The 16,250-nt window shown below is 40.9% G+C and overlaps 1 protein-coding gene across 8 annotated transcripts in view; it reads left to right on the top strand.

Moving 5' to 3' along the window:
* Positions 1-5,788, top strand: part of ctnnd1 (catenin (cadherin-associated protein), delta 1) — a 148,175-nt gene extending 142,387 nt beyond the window's left edge. For 7 of the 8 annotated variants that reach the window (XM_084319413.1, XM_084319411.1, XM_084319407.1 and 4 more), the window contains 2 exons: positions 2,394-2,487; positions 3,265-5,788. In XM_084319413.1, coding sequence (XP_084175539.1) covers positions 2,394-2,453 — 60 coding nt within the window. In that variant the 3' untranslated portion in view covers positions 2,454-2,487; positions 3,265-5,788. The remainder of the gene's footprint in view (positions 1-2,393; positions 2,488-3,264) is intronic. The other variant, XM_084319409.1, reaches the window with a different exon arrangement.
* The last annotated feature ends 10,462 nt before the right edge of the window (positions 5,789-16,250 follow it).

Here is a 16,250-nt window from a genome sequence, read left to right as displayed (position 1 = left end):
GGTCGAAAATTGCAGATAGTCAACTGGTAGTCTGTCGACTACCCCACCAGTGGAAAAAAAAAAAGATTCAAATATTTTTGTTCGTTTATCATTCCATTTGCTGTGGGGGGTGCTTAACTCATTCAGTGCCAGCTATTAGTCTTGGCCTTGTAGCTAACGTGCCAGGTTTCCATTACATATTTTCACTGTGCGTCACTATGTTTGGAGAGCTATATCTATATTCTATATTATAGCTATGGGGACAATACTATGGTCATTTGACAGTGACTTTCTTCCGTCCAAGATGCAAAAAAGAGATAATTTTTTCATGCATACGTTCGCGCGTTATCCCGTTACTTGTTTTCCCCCCCCCGCATTTGTCTGATCTGATCTGAATGAGCCTTTATTCCTAAAAAAGAATCCCGTCCCTATTGAGGTCTGCAAAAACAGTCCTCATAAGACACCACTTTTCCAGGTCAAATATTCTTGTGGGGACATTTGGACCTTGCAAGGTAGTAAAACCAGCTCACACACCCTCCCGGGATGGCTATTTTCATTTGTTGTCATAAATCACATGATTTAATTTATCAAAATGGATTAAGCCAAAGGAATCTTCTATTTCTTTGGAACACCTTTACACGAACATGTTCTGGTTATTAGGCTGTAAATGCATTGCCAACAACACATGCAGCATGAATGTGAAAGTGACATGAGTGCAAAGTAAAAAGGCTAAAGTAGGTCTAATTACTGTATCGGCCTGAATATAAGACAACGTAGTTTATTATGATACCATGCTCTTCCAGCCAGATTAAAAACTGAGCCCACTACGGCCTCTAAGAGACAAATAATTTGTTTCGGTTAGCCATCCCATTATAAATAGAATATAATAGATAGAAGTACTTCAGAATAAACATTTAGGTAGTCAAAAATAAGAATACACAGTCAAAGATATACATTCTGAGATATGTATATACATTCTAAAATATACAGTCCAAAAATCTACAGTAATAAGTATTCCTTTATTGATCCCCTTGGGGAAATTCAGTCAAATGTACAGGAAGATATACAATGATTTATACAGCCCAGTGCAAAGAAACTGCAGTGCAAAAAATAGTAATAGTAATACTAATCATATAATAAATAATAATACATGAATATATTCTATATGAAATAATATAGAAAATAAATATAAATAATATAACGTGTATTACTGGTTCATTCTGGTCGGATATTATTTTCTTTATAAAAACAAGATTTGATCTCCAAAAGAAGGGGTCGTCTTATATCCGGGCCAACCTGCTATTAAACTGCAGCAAGAGGCAGCATCACTTCCACGCGGTGGTCTGAACAAGAGGCTACAAGTACACACATCTCTTAGAACCTCTGTTAGTGTGTGTAGTCTGAGAGTAGCCAAGCAGAGAAACGAATACTGATGCAGCCTTAACATCAAGTAATTCACCCATTTTCTAAAGCATGTCTTCTGCTCTCACTACGCAAGGTTTCACGTGATTCAAATAGTAGCATTTTAATTATTCAAACATCAACAGAAGGGATGACTAGAATGGTTTAGAAATGGCAGGTTAATAAATCCAGTTATATATTGTAGTTGGTTAACAACTGGATAAGTGACTTGGATTTTAGGGGAAAATACCTTATTGAAAGACTGATTAATTGAAGAAACACACGCCACACACACATAGTTGTCTTCTGATCCACGGTCCAGTGACTGTACACGAAGGAGATCAGTAACCCTTACTTCCCCCCTAAAATGGTAGTGTGTGAAAGTACACACTCTCACACATGCCCACACACGGCATGTCGCTGCACGTCTCGCTAAACACTGCAGTGGTTAAGCCGTTTCTCACAGTTTCCACACTCGCTCAACGCAGTCTGTTTACTGCTGTGTATTTTTCTCAACTCTGCCTAACCTTGAAATAAACCTACTTGATGACCCTTGTCCTCTTTTTCTTTGTTTATTTCTTTCTTTAATGCCTTCCTTTTCACTGGGATAACTCTGTTCATCAACATATCCCTTTATTCTTTTCTTTTTCTCACCTGGTCTCGCTTGCTCTCCACCTCATGTACCTTCCCTCCTTTCTTAATGTCTTTCCTTAATCTGTCTCTCCTCCAACTCTCCTTCACTCGATCTCTCTGTCTCTGTATTTCTCTCTCTTTGTCTCTACCCTCTTCCACCTCTCTCTCTCTCTCTCTCTCTCTCTCTATCTCTCTCTCTCTCTCTCTCTCTCTCTCTCTCTCTCTCTCTCTCTCTCTCTCTCTCTCTCTCTCTCTCTCTCTCCTCTCTCCCTCTCTCCCTCTCTCCCTCTCTCCCTCTCTCCCTCTCTCCCTCTCTCTCTCTCTCTCTCTCTCTCTCTCTCTCTCTCCTCTCTCTCCTCTCTCTCCTCTCTCTCTCTCAGGGAGGGATGTATGGGCAGAGGCATGGCTCAGTGCCTCTCATGGATTCTTACGATGGTTAGGCTACAGCACAGTCACACTGCATGTGAGCGCATGGTATGTGTCCCACTGGCCCCGGTGCCTCCAACTCACTGCATGGCCTAAAATCTGTATCAGTTAACTTTGTGTGTGGAATTTGATGGTGACCAGTGTGTCAGTGAACTTCCATGGTATTCAGACTTGCTTACTTGCTCCCCCTGCTGGTGTCACAGTGATTTTGTTCTCATCCATTGTCTTTTTCAGTGCATATATTTGGATGTTGTTGATCCTGTGTAACTTGTGCTGATTTTGGCTTCCTATATATTGTGTACTGTGTTGCATAGCCTGTGTTAGTGTATCTGAAAACACATCTTGTATATATGTACCTTTCGCCAGGTATTTTCATCCCTATTTTTCTATAACTATTGATCTATAGTCTTGCTCTTTCCTGGTCTAATTATCAAGTTGTATTTTATTGTTTTATGATAGTTGTATGTCTTCCAACTGCAGTTCAAACTAAAAGGCAAACTTGCAGAAGTTTGCAAAAGCAACTAAATATGTCTTTCAACTCTAAAATGAATCTGAAAGGACATATTTAGTGTTTTGGGTAACATGCTCCATTGGATTGGAATTGCAGCTGGCAGAGCTGCAAACGACTGTAGTTGTCGACAACACACAAGAAAAAACACAAACGCTCATTTATATCATCCATTTGATTTTGGTCGTAATCGCTCAGTATGATTCTACGTACAGAAAAATAGGGTCTTGGTTGGAAATAACGGGAATGATCTCATGAGCACATAACTTGTTGTTAACATCTATGCATTTCATCATCCCCATCCTCCTCTCTTCCAGAAAAACTGATTGTGTGCATCAGTTGACGCCAGCCTCCTGCCACCTACTGCCCCTGCTGAACTGACAACACCCACTGAGGGACCACCGCCACTACATTAACGACTGGACATTCTACCTTCTGTTCCTTGCTCTCCCTCCCTCTCTCCATCTTTTCTCTGCCTCTCTACACCACCACAATGTCTCCTCGCTCTGTTTTTACATTCCTCTGTTGAACCAGATAGACTGACTCTTGCCACTATTGAAACGATCTGGATAACGGACACGGCTTTACTCTCCCTGTGGGCACTTGACAAGACGCTATGACCACTTCTACCAGCCCCAACACTAACGGCTCACCTGGGACCTCGGCCACAAGCTCCTCCCACAACACTAACCACTCACCTATGACCTCGACCAGAAGCTCCTCCCACAACACTACTACTCCCAACACCAAACTGATGATCGTGGCTTCATCTCTGAACCTTTTTTGGAAACTTTTTGAATGTTTGGAACTCTGTACTACACTAGCCAAACTAATCTAAGGGAACTATTGAATACATTTGTAATTGTAATTTTTTCATTGCATATATTAGTGGGTATTACAAGGTGCTTTCTCATCTAGAGAATGAAAAAACATTTTTCTTATGGTTAAATGACACTAAAAATAATCGATCTTACAACTGAATAGAATCAATGTTTATCCAACTAATCAGATGTCTTAACGCTTCTGATTTGATTGTGATTATTCCTCCTCTTGCTTTACGCTGTACCACAGTAATGTATATGTGCCAAATGACATGACTGCAACATTATCTCCTTGGACCAGTCTACACTCTCACACACACACAAGTTACACTAAAAACTGTTATTTGTTTATTATCCGTATGGTCTCATGTTAAAAGTTGGCAATAGTCCATTGATGGGGTTTGGGTGGGCATGTTGTCTCTTTGCTTAAACGTGAATATGATTGTCCATCATAGGCCAAACTCCCACTGTTATCTGGCATCACAACTTCACAGTTGCGATGGAAACACAAACTGGACACATTTTGCTCGCCGTGTGGGACATGAACCTCATGACCTTGTTATGCAGGCCTGGGGTGCCTCTGATGGAAATACACTGAATAGAGCAGATGTGCTCTCTGCCATGTTAAGAGTAGGGAGCTTAGTCTGCCCTATGCAATACGGTTCTGTCATTATCTTCTTCCTGTCATGATGAATATGTTAAGGACCCTGTTGTAAAACCAGATGCTACTTTCTTGTGCTGGGGGGGGGGCGCATCACATCGCATAATTTGATTGTTGTTGATTCAGTGGGCGCATTACTTTCTTTTTATCTGCAAATCTATATTATGAATGTGTAAATATGAGACTGCCTCTAACAAGAAATGTTTGTGTGGGCTAACTGGAGTGCCTCGCTAGTTTATGATGGGTCCGATCGGTGTGTCCTAGATGAGATGGGTAACTGGTCGGGGTTTGTGTTCATAGTAGCAACTTACTAGTTCAGAATGTATGGAACTCAACAGTTCTATATTCCTTGTGATAATGGAATGTATGAACTTGTATGTATGTAAGGCTATATGTATCATAGTCAGATTTTGTGATATGAATGGTTTTATATAGAATATAAAACTTTTGAGTTCCGTGGAATCCTCCTTCACCAGAACCCCCCCCCCCCCCCCCCCATGGCCTGCCCTGCTTGCCTAGTAGTCGTTTTAAGGCTACAGAACTGTACTTGGGAGAGGACATGTCAGTTTTTCCTAATTAATTCTTTAGTGAAGTGCTTGTTCTGTTCTGTAGGAGCATATTCTCAGTTCTGAGTAAGATGTAGATATTTACTGAGTGGATGGTTTAGGAAAAAAAAGCAAAAGAAAAAAAAGACCACTAGAGGGTCAAATGTGTGTTTCTCTTTTGTTGCCATTGTCCTCTTCCCTCCCCCCCATGCCAACTCAAAACACTACAAAAAAGAAACACCACTGACTCTAAATGTAAACCATTTGCCTTCTAGTGTAGGCTGACAGATTCCAGAATGTGATTCTAGAATTGTAATTCTAGAACAGATGTTAAGTGTAGATGGTCTTTCTAGGAGCAAGGGTTCAATTTGGAATATTTGTTAAATCTCAATGGAGACTAAGGTCAGCCTTTGATTCTATTTGCTATTAGAGAAAGTAAAGAAAATAAAAGCACATTTAAACTATAATATACAAGAGAATATTTGTTAATTTTAATGGTTTTATGTTGTGTATTTCTTTTTTATATTTTATGATTTGGGTGTAATTGTTTTGGGTGCTCTGGGTGAACGCATATGCAATCAATTTTATGTTTTGATTGAAAACATTTACAGTATATCTTTTTAATTACAGACAAAACGAGCAAAACAAATCCACAATCTCATGCCAGTCATCTGATATTGGAACACTAATTGACAAGCTGCTGATTCTGGAATAAACCTTAATCTCTTTGCCTTGGCTTTTGAAGTTGCACATTTCTCGTTCATGAATGGAATATGTAACTAGCAATAGTTTTTAATAAAATGATTTTTCAGAAGACATGTCTTTTTCTTAACATACAAGTTGTGTACGTGTGCACATGAGCTTGCACACGTTCCAGTGTACAATACATTTCCTCTGGCATCAGTTGGCCTACACCAGAACTAATTGCATTTCTATCATATATCATGTTAGAATAATGGTATGTACATTTTTTGTGTGATTGGTTCAGTCATAGCGGGGAACTTGATCATGTAATTTTGATTTCACTTTACGTTTACTTTACTTTTATCTATTTCTTTTATCTAAAAAGGGTATTCTGTGACCTAAGACACTGGTACACTAAGATACATTTGAAGGAAATAAAAGCTGGAAAATAGCTATTGTATTTTTTCCAGCTTGATATTACACTCAAAATGAGATAAATTAAACCTTTTAGTTGAGACGCTACACCCGGGGCCTGCTAACAGGATGACGATTAAAGAAGGTGAAGCGATGGGCTCATGTCTGCAAGTTCAGGTAGGTGATTCCAGGGACACCTAGCAGAGGGAAACCAGTCACCCCCACGGGCTGGAGGCCCTGCTGGACTAGGAGACCCACCACCAAGCCACTCCTAAAAACAACTCCTATTATGCTGCAGTAAGTATACTCAGGACATTAAAAGGTGTTACAGTACACAGGACAACATGTGTACTAGTAAGAGCTTCATTTGAACATGAGTTTAAGTTGGTGGCCAGCAATGGGGGGTATTAACCCTTTCACTACACTAACAAAGGATTAACCCTTTCACTGTGACAATACAGACGGTTAACCCTTTCACTACAACACAACCGTTTACCCTTTCATTACCACACTACAGAATGTTAACCCTTTCACTAAATGTGCAGGAGTAAGGTCAAGCAGTAGTCTGACCAGTTTGTTTTGTGATGTTTGTAGTCTTGTTTTAGGGCCTTTGAGGTGCTTTGGTACCATGAGGTGCAAGCATAGCCGTAGTACCATTGAATGAGTGCTCCTGGTATTTGCATTGTTTTTCTCTAATGTTTCCTCCCTTTCTCCCAATGGCCGGGTCTGAACTGTTGCTCAGATTGATCTGTGTCCTTTCACCATGCTGATTCAATCAGCACATGCTTGAGTACCACATTGGCCCAGTCAGTGGGCATAAGGGTGCAACGGTCAACCACAAGTACAGTGAAAGACTGAAGTAAAATCATACATCAACACTGATTTGCTAGTTGTTGATACCCCTCAAACTAAAGGAGCATCAGTCAAGGACTGCTGTATTTTTTGCACTAGTTTGACCAGATGCTACCAAAAAATGTGCATGCTACTGTAGACCTATACATACTCCTGCCATTGTCCTTGACCAAGGTAGCCTACTGGCATTACAACTGGAGTTGGTCCCCGCCGGGCACCACACTGTGTGGTTGCCCACTGCTCCTAAAAATAGAGTGAGGATGGGTCAGATGCAGAGGACAAATTTCCCCAAGACGATTAATAAAGTATAATTTAACTGTCCAAATTGGTACTTTGAAATGTACAATCTCAATACCATTCATGCTGCAACGCAAGGACTAGTATACAGTAATTATATACACCAATCTTCACATTTGTATTGCTATAGTTCACGAGTCATACCATCAATATAACTGATTTGGCTTGCATTTAAAAAGCATTCAACAATATACAAAACGGATAAATACGATGAAAGAAATGATTAAAAAGGTTATTAATACAGTTACACACAGATCACTATGAATTGAAAATGGGGGACCCTGATGTAAACAAGACAAACGTCTTTCTCTGGTCTGCATCCCCTTAACAATTGTGTGTATTGAGCCGTACTGTATTGTACCCATTCTGCAATCTGTTAAATAAAGTTTTCATTCATTCATTCATACATTTGACACTGGAAATGGCTATAGATCCCTTTAGCATCCCTACCCAAAGCTGTAAAGGAATGTGAATCACTACCCACTTTCAAAAACACTCTCAAAAAACACCTAAGGGAGACTGCAACCCGAAACTGGCCCCTGTAAATGTCCGAACACAACCCCCTGCAATGTACAGTAAATTACCAAGTATGGTCTTGTCAATAATCCAATGTACAGTGTTGTTTGTACAGTTGTACAGTGTCCCCCACCCACCCCTCCTACCCAACCCCCCCCCCCCACTCCTAACCCCCCCCCCCACCCAACCACCTCCAATGTACAGTCCCCCCCCACCCCCACCTACCCAATCCAATGTACAGTTTCCACGCCTAATGTATATACTCTTTTCTTTCTGTACTCTTTTTGTATCACAAACAGTACTGTAATTGCAAATCTGGTATGTCATAAATGTATAGATGGAGCAGTACTGTCTATCTGTATGTCATGTATGTCATATATGTTACGATGAATTGAAAATGGGGGACCCTGATGTAAACAAGACGAAAGTCTTTCTCTGGTCTGCATCCCCTTAACAATTGTATGTATTGAGCTGTACTGTATTGTACCCATTCTGTAATCTGTTAATAAAGTTTTCATTCATTTATTCATTCATTCATGAGCTCATTCCAAAAAGCCGGAGCATTTTTGTGCAGTTTCCAACGTCAAGTCAGGGTGAAGTAACTTAGACCTATCCTTGTAGATATAATGTGAGGATGTCTGCGGGACTGCTGCCTGCAGAGTGCAGACATGTCAACACTCCACCAGTTCCCGCGTGGATCCATCCGGCCAGGTGTCGCTGTCCACCTCGTTGCCTGCGGGACGGAAAGGTGGTCATTTTTGCAAACTTCACATGGTTCCAGTGCGAAATATAAAGCTTTAATTGTTTTGTAAAACATTTTAGGAAGTTATCTTTTGTTGTTCAACGCTCTTCCCCGCATGTAGTTATCAAAGGTAAGTGAACGTTTCAAGAAGCTAGGTTTAACCTAATGGAAAAGTTAGCTAACGCCGTATCCTGGCCGACATGAGTGACACCCACGCCTCTCAGCTAACTGTAGCAACAGTAGCCAGTGCCACATGCTTAAACCACAGCTGTTGCATAGTTCATTACGTTACTTTGTGTCTTTGCAACGCTATGGTTGATGTTGGGGTCATACCGTAACCTAGGCAATACTGTTGACCAAATTAGTTTGCCTAGTCAAGTAAATGTTCAATTCTACGGCGGGAGTTCGTGCGTGTCATATTCGCATTTTGGATTAGCTGCTCGCCCATCAAGATTCACCAGGTCAGGAGGACATAATGGTTTACATCGGGGTTTTTAACCGTTTGAATGTAAAAAGACCACATGTCTCAGTCAAGTACTCAAAAAAGAGTTGTTCTAGATCAGGGGTGGGCAACCTTTTCGGGAATGACTCTACTTTGCCCATTTCTACAAGGTAGCTAATCTACGAATTCCAATCTGGCTTCAGAACATCCCACTCCACTGACGCATGCCTTCTCTATTTGAACGACCACATCAAACTAGAGGTGGACGCGGGCAAATACTGCGGCATGGTCATGCTGGACCTACAAAAGGCCTTGATTGATTGATTGATTGATTGATTGATTGATTGATTGAACACTTTATTAACAGATTGCAGAATGGGTACAGTACAGCTCAATACATACAATTGTTAAGGGGATGCAGACCAGAGAAAGACTTTCGTCTTGTTTACATCAGGGTCCCCCGTTTTCAATTCATCATAGCATAATATGACATACATGACATACAGATAGACAGTATCTATCTATACATTTATGACATACCAGATTTGCAAATATAGTACTGTTTGTGATACAAAACGAGTCCAGAAAAGAGAGTATATACATTTGACGTAGAAACTGTACATTGGAGGAGGTTGGGTAGGTGGGGTTGGGTGGGGGTGGGGACTGTACATTGGAGGTGGTGGGGGGGGGGGGGGTTGGGTTGGGTAGGAGGGGTGGGTGGGTGGGGGACACTGTACAACTACAAGCAAAACTGTACATTGGAGGGGGTTGGGTTAGGACATTTACAGGGGCCAGTTTCGAATTGCAGTCTCCCGTAGGTGTTCTTTGAGAGTGGTTTTGAAAGTGGGTAGTGATTCACATTCCTTTACAGCTTTGGGTAGGGCGTTCCACATTGATGTGGCATAATTGCGAAACGTGTTTATGTAGCACTTGTGTCACCGTCCTACTTGTAACAGCTGTTCGCCACGGGCACAGTTCTAGGTACGAAACGAGGAGAGGAGTAATATACACAATATAAGAATAGTGGACCAGAGACAGAGTTATAACAATAACCGGTTTATTTCTAATGCGCGCTAGCTAGACATACATAATACATACAGACGTATGAGTGCAAGGTAGTAGTGGAAGTATCCCTTTTAGGTTCTTTCTGTAACCTCTCCTTCCGGGAGGGTTACTTCGATATCAAGTCCTAGATTGATTAGATCAACACATTAGGTTCGGACGTCTCTGAGGTTATCTCTAGCTAAAAGCTAGATTCAAGATTGGATATTGGATGTATCCTTTTATCACCAGTAAATTGAAAAAATAAATCTATTTCAGTTTATCATTTCAATGGGTAAATGTTTAAACATAACCCATTCTCCGCCACCACTTTGATTCATCCTAAACCGTCCTCTGCCAGCTCTATTTGTCTATGGAGATGTTCACCTTCTTTGCAGGGCTATAAATTGTATTGCTAAATTGACATTACTATGGCCCATTCAACATCAATTATCTATCGTTCAGGATGTAGGAACGTTTTACTTTTTCATTCACACAATCATACTAAAATACCGTCCAGAGTATAAATATGTTTTTATCGTTTTCTGCTGTATTTCATAGAACGTGAGTTATAGCCATAAATGCATATTAGATTATCAAATGCCGTTTGACACCGATCAACGTTATATTAAAAATTTCAATTGTACAAGGTCCTAAACGTCATGACTCATCATCTGCTGGTGACCGGAGGGGGGGGGTCGTTTATAATGCAATGACCGACGTTAAATGATTCATGTAGTATGGGTGATATATAGATCAGAACAGTTTGTATGGATAATAATAATCAAAAACGCTATAACTCACGGCAGCTTCCTTGTAGCGATGGGGGATGGTACTAGAGCAAAAAGATTGCTATTATGGGATGTTGATCTATGCGATCCATTTCCAGGTTGTATAATACTATATACGTCCAAATAATGTTGTTTATTGAGTTATGGCAACGGATCGATATCCAGTGTGTCAAGATGGAGTCCCGTGAGCGATAGCGAGTGGCCGGATGGAATAGCGTGCGGACCAAGCATTTCCGGTCACTTCCGGTTTTGGCAACTCGCCGATCGGCCACCTGGTGGCGGTATTGAAGCGTTGGAGAGTTGAGCGGAGATCTACAGCACCAGTCAAGGCTCCGTGGGTGAAATGTGAATACCATGACGAAAATATTGAAATATTGATCTCAATGACGTGGTAATCAGTCATTGGCAGACAACGCATGGCGGAGAATGACGTGTAAATCAGTCATTGGCGGGAGATGGGTCTAAACCTTTAAATGTGCAGGGAACGCAAATACCTTACTAGGTGAAAATGCTCCTTTAAACTCTTCCTTTGAAGGTGTAACACAACAAAAGTACCAAATGGAATATTCTAGGTTATGGGAATGCAAATACCTCATTAGGTGAAATGACCCTTTAAACCTTCTTTCTTTACAGGAGAACCATCAGTGATTCAACTATAATCAATGTCATCAATGGGATTCAAGTATCTTATTGGGTACATTGACCCTTTAACTCGTCCTCTTTACAAGAGAACATCAGTAGATCAAATAACTTACTGGGGGTATTTACCCTTTAATTCTCCCTTCTTGTAGGAGAATATCAATGGTTCAAGTAGCTTATCAGTGGTTCAAGTAGCTTACTGGGTGTAATTACCCTTTAAGACTCCCTTCATATAGGAAAATATCAATACCCATATATCAAATTAAATCAAATCAAATACAAAAATACAATATCAAAGTAACAAAAGGGTGAACGGGGTTGAAGCCCTTGGAATGTCCTTGTGTTCTCGTTCAATCAGTTCGTGTATCAGAAAAGGATATAGGTCAGTTCAATCCGTGGAAGTTCTTATGATTCAAGTTCAATCAGTTCAATCCTACCGGACTGTTGAGGTAACAGGAGTTGGCAACAGGGGTATTCGAATCAGGCTGGCATTAGCCTTGAGCTATATCAGAGGTTCAATGGGTTGGCTCGCCATCTTGTATCGTCCGGCACACCGCCTCCTCCCCTCGTGGGCACATGTGGTGATGGATGGACTCAGGGAACAAAATAAGTACCCGCCAACCGCCAATGGCGGGCAGATTTAAGGTTTGGCGAGTAACGATGAGAGGTCTGCCCCGCCACCTGGCGTGTAACAAAATAGTTCATATCGATACTCTTATTTTGAAAATCCTGTGACGGGTCTCATAATATCTATGGCTCCGGCAGCTAGCAACGTTTGGTTCGTATCGATACTCTTATTTTGAAAATCCCGTAGCAACTCGACGAGTCATATCCGCCCAGTCCGTGCTAATGTCTGTGTGGCGCAGGGCGGTCAAGCAGAGGAGCAGGGCTACACAGCAGTGCGCCTATTTTGCGACCCGAAATAAGTCTGTGGTGTTTTTTTTCCCTCGCAACGGTCAAATGCATCTAACATGCTTTGCATCGTCGCCATTCCTTTATGCCCACATCGCCCGAAATTAACGTTACGTTAGCGTAAGCTAACAAGCTAATCCTGATCAGAGGCAGAGCCATAGAGAACAGCAGACAGTGTGGACTGGGGAAAGGGAATGGGGGGGGGGGGGGCACTCTCCCTTTCTCTGTGTGTGTGCGTTTGGAAAGACGATGAAGTCACTAGTCAGGACTCAGGACAGGAGTATATTAAAGTAAACTGAGGATTACTGAGGATGGACAGATAATGTTGATATTCAAATATAAAAAAGTTTCGAGAGGAGTGGAAGTTTGAAGACAGACTAGACTACAATATGATGCAGGGGTGGTGAGTTGAAACAGTGTGTGTGTGTGTGTCCGGACCCCACTTCTATGTTTCAATAAATTATTTGCATTTAAAACTATTAACGCTGACTCATTCCTTCAGTCCACTCAAAATTATGCTAATATTCCTTATGTTGTTTGATATTAATTGAAAATAGCATATGAGAGTATTATATAGTAATAATAACACATGGCGATATACTAAAAAGCTATTTATAATTTTTGGCTGGTAAAAAAATCTGCCTGGCTGGTAGTTTTTTAAATCTACCAGCCAAATGGCTGGTAAGTCATAAAGTTAATTTTGTTCCCTGGATGGACTCCTGGAACTGCTCCCAGGGTGGAACGGAGTGCTAGAAAAACCTGGCCTGCAAAACCGCAGGCTACAGTTACTTTACTGCAACGCTTCTTCGGTTTTGCACTGGGGGAATCTTTTATAACTGTTTGATAACTGGTTTTATCTTGTTATCTCATATTTCGGCAGCAGCAACGTTCAGCTGCATGTCGGTCTCCGTGGAATGAGTGTCTGCATCTGCGCAGCGTGAGACTCGCGACGTAAAGCAAAACGTGGCTGTCGTGATGTCTATCTCACTCACGTCATGACGCAATTATTAAAGGGCAATGCTGTAATTCAAAGGGACTTGGTATCCAATGATACTACATATGTTCCTACATAATAGCTTTAACTATTTATGTTCTTATTCAATGGCATTAACTATTTACGTTCTTATAACTTAAATAGGTATGAATCTGAAACCTGGGTTACATCTAGTCCCTTGTTTGAGCCGAATCTGGGTTTAACATGATTTGTGGAGCTCCCTCTGGTGTTGTGATCGTGGTATTCACTGACCTTTGGGAAGTATTTTGACATGTACATGGGTACCTTGGTCGTGTAGTGTATCTTGTAGACCAGGCCCATTGCAAGTTGCTGTACTCTGTCGTCTACTCTAAGCCATCCTAGGTTGTCAAAGTGGGCAGGGGTGAGGTGGGTTCTAGGAGTTTGACACTCCATTCTGATTGACAAGCTAAAAGCAATTGGTTTTTTGATAGTTCATCAGTGAGCTGGATGCAATCCTACCTGGAGGGGAGAGAACAGATGGTGGAGGTAAACGGTACCCTATACACCCCCCTCCCAGTGAGCTGTGGTGTTCCACAAGGAAGCATACTAGGACCGTTACTGTTCCTAATTTATGCAAATTGCACTTTGTCAGCTTGTGACTGCAACTTGTTCCTGTTCGCGGACGACTCAGCCCTGCTGGTCTCTGACAAGGACAAGTTGCAATCTGACAAGGACAATCTGCACCTGGCTCGCTGATAACAAACTATCATTACACCTGGGTAAAACGGAGTCCATTCTCTTTGGATCAAATAACAAACTCAATAAGGCCAACGGCTTCTCTGTTACAGTGGGTGACAATATTGTCACAAGGAAAGATGAAATTATATACCTGGGTTCCATCCTAGAGGCAAATCGTTCCTGTGACAAAATGGCAACCAATGTAATAAAAAAAAGTCAACCAACGAACAAGATTCTTGTACCGGATCTCCTCTCTGGTAAACAAGAATACCCTGAAGACTCTAGCAGGAGCACTCATTCAAGGGTACTACGACTATGCTTGCACCTCATGGTACCAAAGCACCTCAAAGGCACTAAAAACAAGATGACAAACATCACAAAACAAACTGGTCAGACTACTGCTTGACTTTACTCTTAAAACCCACCTCACCCCTGTCCATTTTGACAACCTAGGATGGCTTAGAGCAGTGGTTCCCAAAGTCGGGGTCGCGACCCAAAGGTGGGCCGCGAGCAGCCACGGGTGGGCCGCGAGATGATTTAAAAAAAAAAAAAAGAAAAAAAAAAAAAAAAAAATTTATTTTTTTTTATTTTTTATTTTTTTGTCAGGCCACTGAACTTAGAAGCAGGCCAGGACAGTGTTTCTAGTTGTATTCTAAAATTCTATTCTATTGTATTCAAAAATGTGACTATATGGTTTTATATTAACTTAATAAATAAACAAAAACGAAAAATCTACTTATTTCAACGAACATTTCAAACTAAATAACAGATTATGCACATAAAACGCTGAAAACAACCGAAGCAACAATAGTATTTTAATGAGGCTATTATTATTATCATTATTATTTTGCAACAAGTTAGCCCTCTCATAAATAGCACATATAAATGAATAACTAACTTGAACTAACTTAATAGGATTGAAGTGATATTTGGCTTAAAAAATCGGTCGCATGGCAAAAAAAAAAAAAAAAAAGCCTGACGATGTGCATTGGGCCGCGGCTCTCTGACGCCTTATTTTCTGGGCCCTGGCCTGAAAAGTTTGGGAACCCCTGGCTTAGAGTAGACGACAGACTACAGAGTACAGCAACTTGTCGAAATACTTCCCAAAGGTCAGTGAATACCATGACCACAACACCAGAGGGAGTTCCACAAATCATGTTCAACCCAGATTCGGCACAAACAAGGGACAAAACACGTTTCGCAATTATGCCACATCAATGTGGAACGCCCTACCCACAGCCGTAAATTTTTTTTGAATCCCTACCCACCTTCAAAACCGCTCTCAAAGAGCACCTACAATTCGAAACTGGCCCCTGTAAACATCCAACCCCCCCCACCCAACCCCCTCCAATGTACAGTTTCTTCCCCCTCAAATGTATATACCGGTACTCTCTTTTATGAAACTCTGTCTCTTATACAGTACTGTATATTTGTATATCTTCTTGTATGTCATAAATGTCTGGATGTTAGGGCTGGGCGATATGGAAAAAAATCATATCGCGATAACGATATGATAATTTTATTTTATTTCTCGATATCGATAATTATATTATAATTATATATAAGTATAAAAAAAAATAAACATTTTTTTTTAAACAACACATGTATGTTTATTTTGCAGCAATTCTTTGTCATTGCCGCCATCTTTAGTGTTACATCCCCTCACACTCCAGTTCTCAGGCTGCAGCTGGTTTAAAAGCTAAAGTAAACCGGCTTCTCTCCTGGCTGTGGCTCCAGAGGAGTTGAACAGTTCTGGCTCTGCTAGTTTATTTTCGATCTTTTGGCGCTTTTTTGGTGGACAAACCACCGCACATGTGCACTGTGACTCGTGACTGGAGTCTAGTTCTGCTAGCACACATAGCCTACTGTGTACAGACGGTTTCAAAATTTATTTTAAATTAGAAAGCAAACAAAATAAATGGACAAGAGAAAAAGAAATCTGAATTTGGTCAGTATTGTCATTTGGACAAGCAAAGCCATTACTTTAAGTTGCAGGCAAGAAAGACAAGTCTGTCCACTGTCTCTGGTTTTAAAACTGCCCTGTTGCAGGTAAAAAAAAAAAAACGATTTTTCGATATTTTTTTTATTTCGATATCGATTATTAAAATATATCGCGATATTTATCGTTATCGTTATATCGCCCAGCCCTACTGGATGTAACAGTACTGTTTATCTATGTATGTCATAAATGTTACGATGAATTGAAAATGGGGGACCCTGATGTAAACAAGACGAAAGTCTTTCTCTGGTCTG

The sequence above is a fragment of the Notolepis coatsorum genome (assembly GCF_963971535.1).
Source record: "Notolepis coatsorum genome assembly, chromosome: 7".
Taxonomy (NCBI): domain Eukaryota; kingdom Metazoa; phylum Chordata; class Actinopteri; order Aulopiformes; family Paralepididae; genus Notolepis; species Notolepis coatsorum.
The sequence above is the reverse complement of the archived record's forward strand: the minus strand, read 5'-3'. Positions and strand labels throughout refer to the sequence as shown.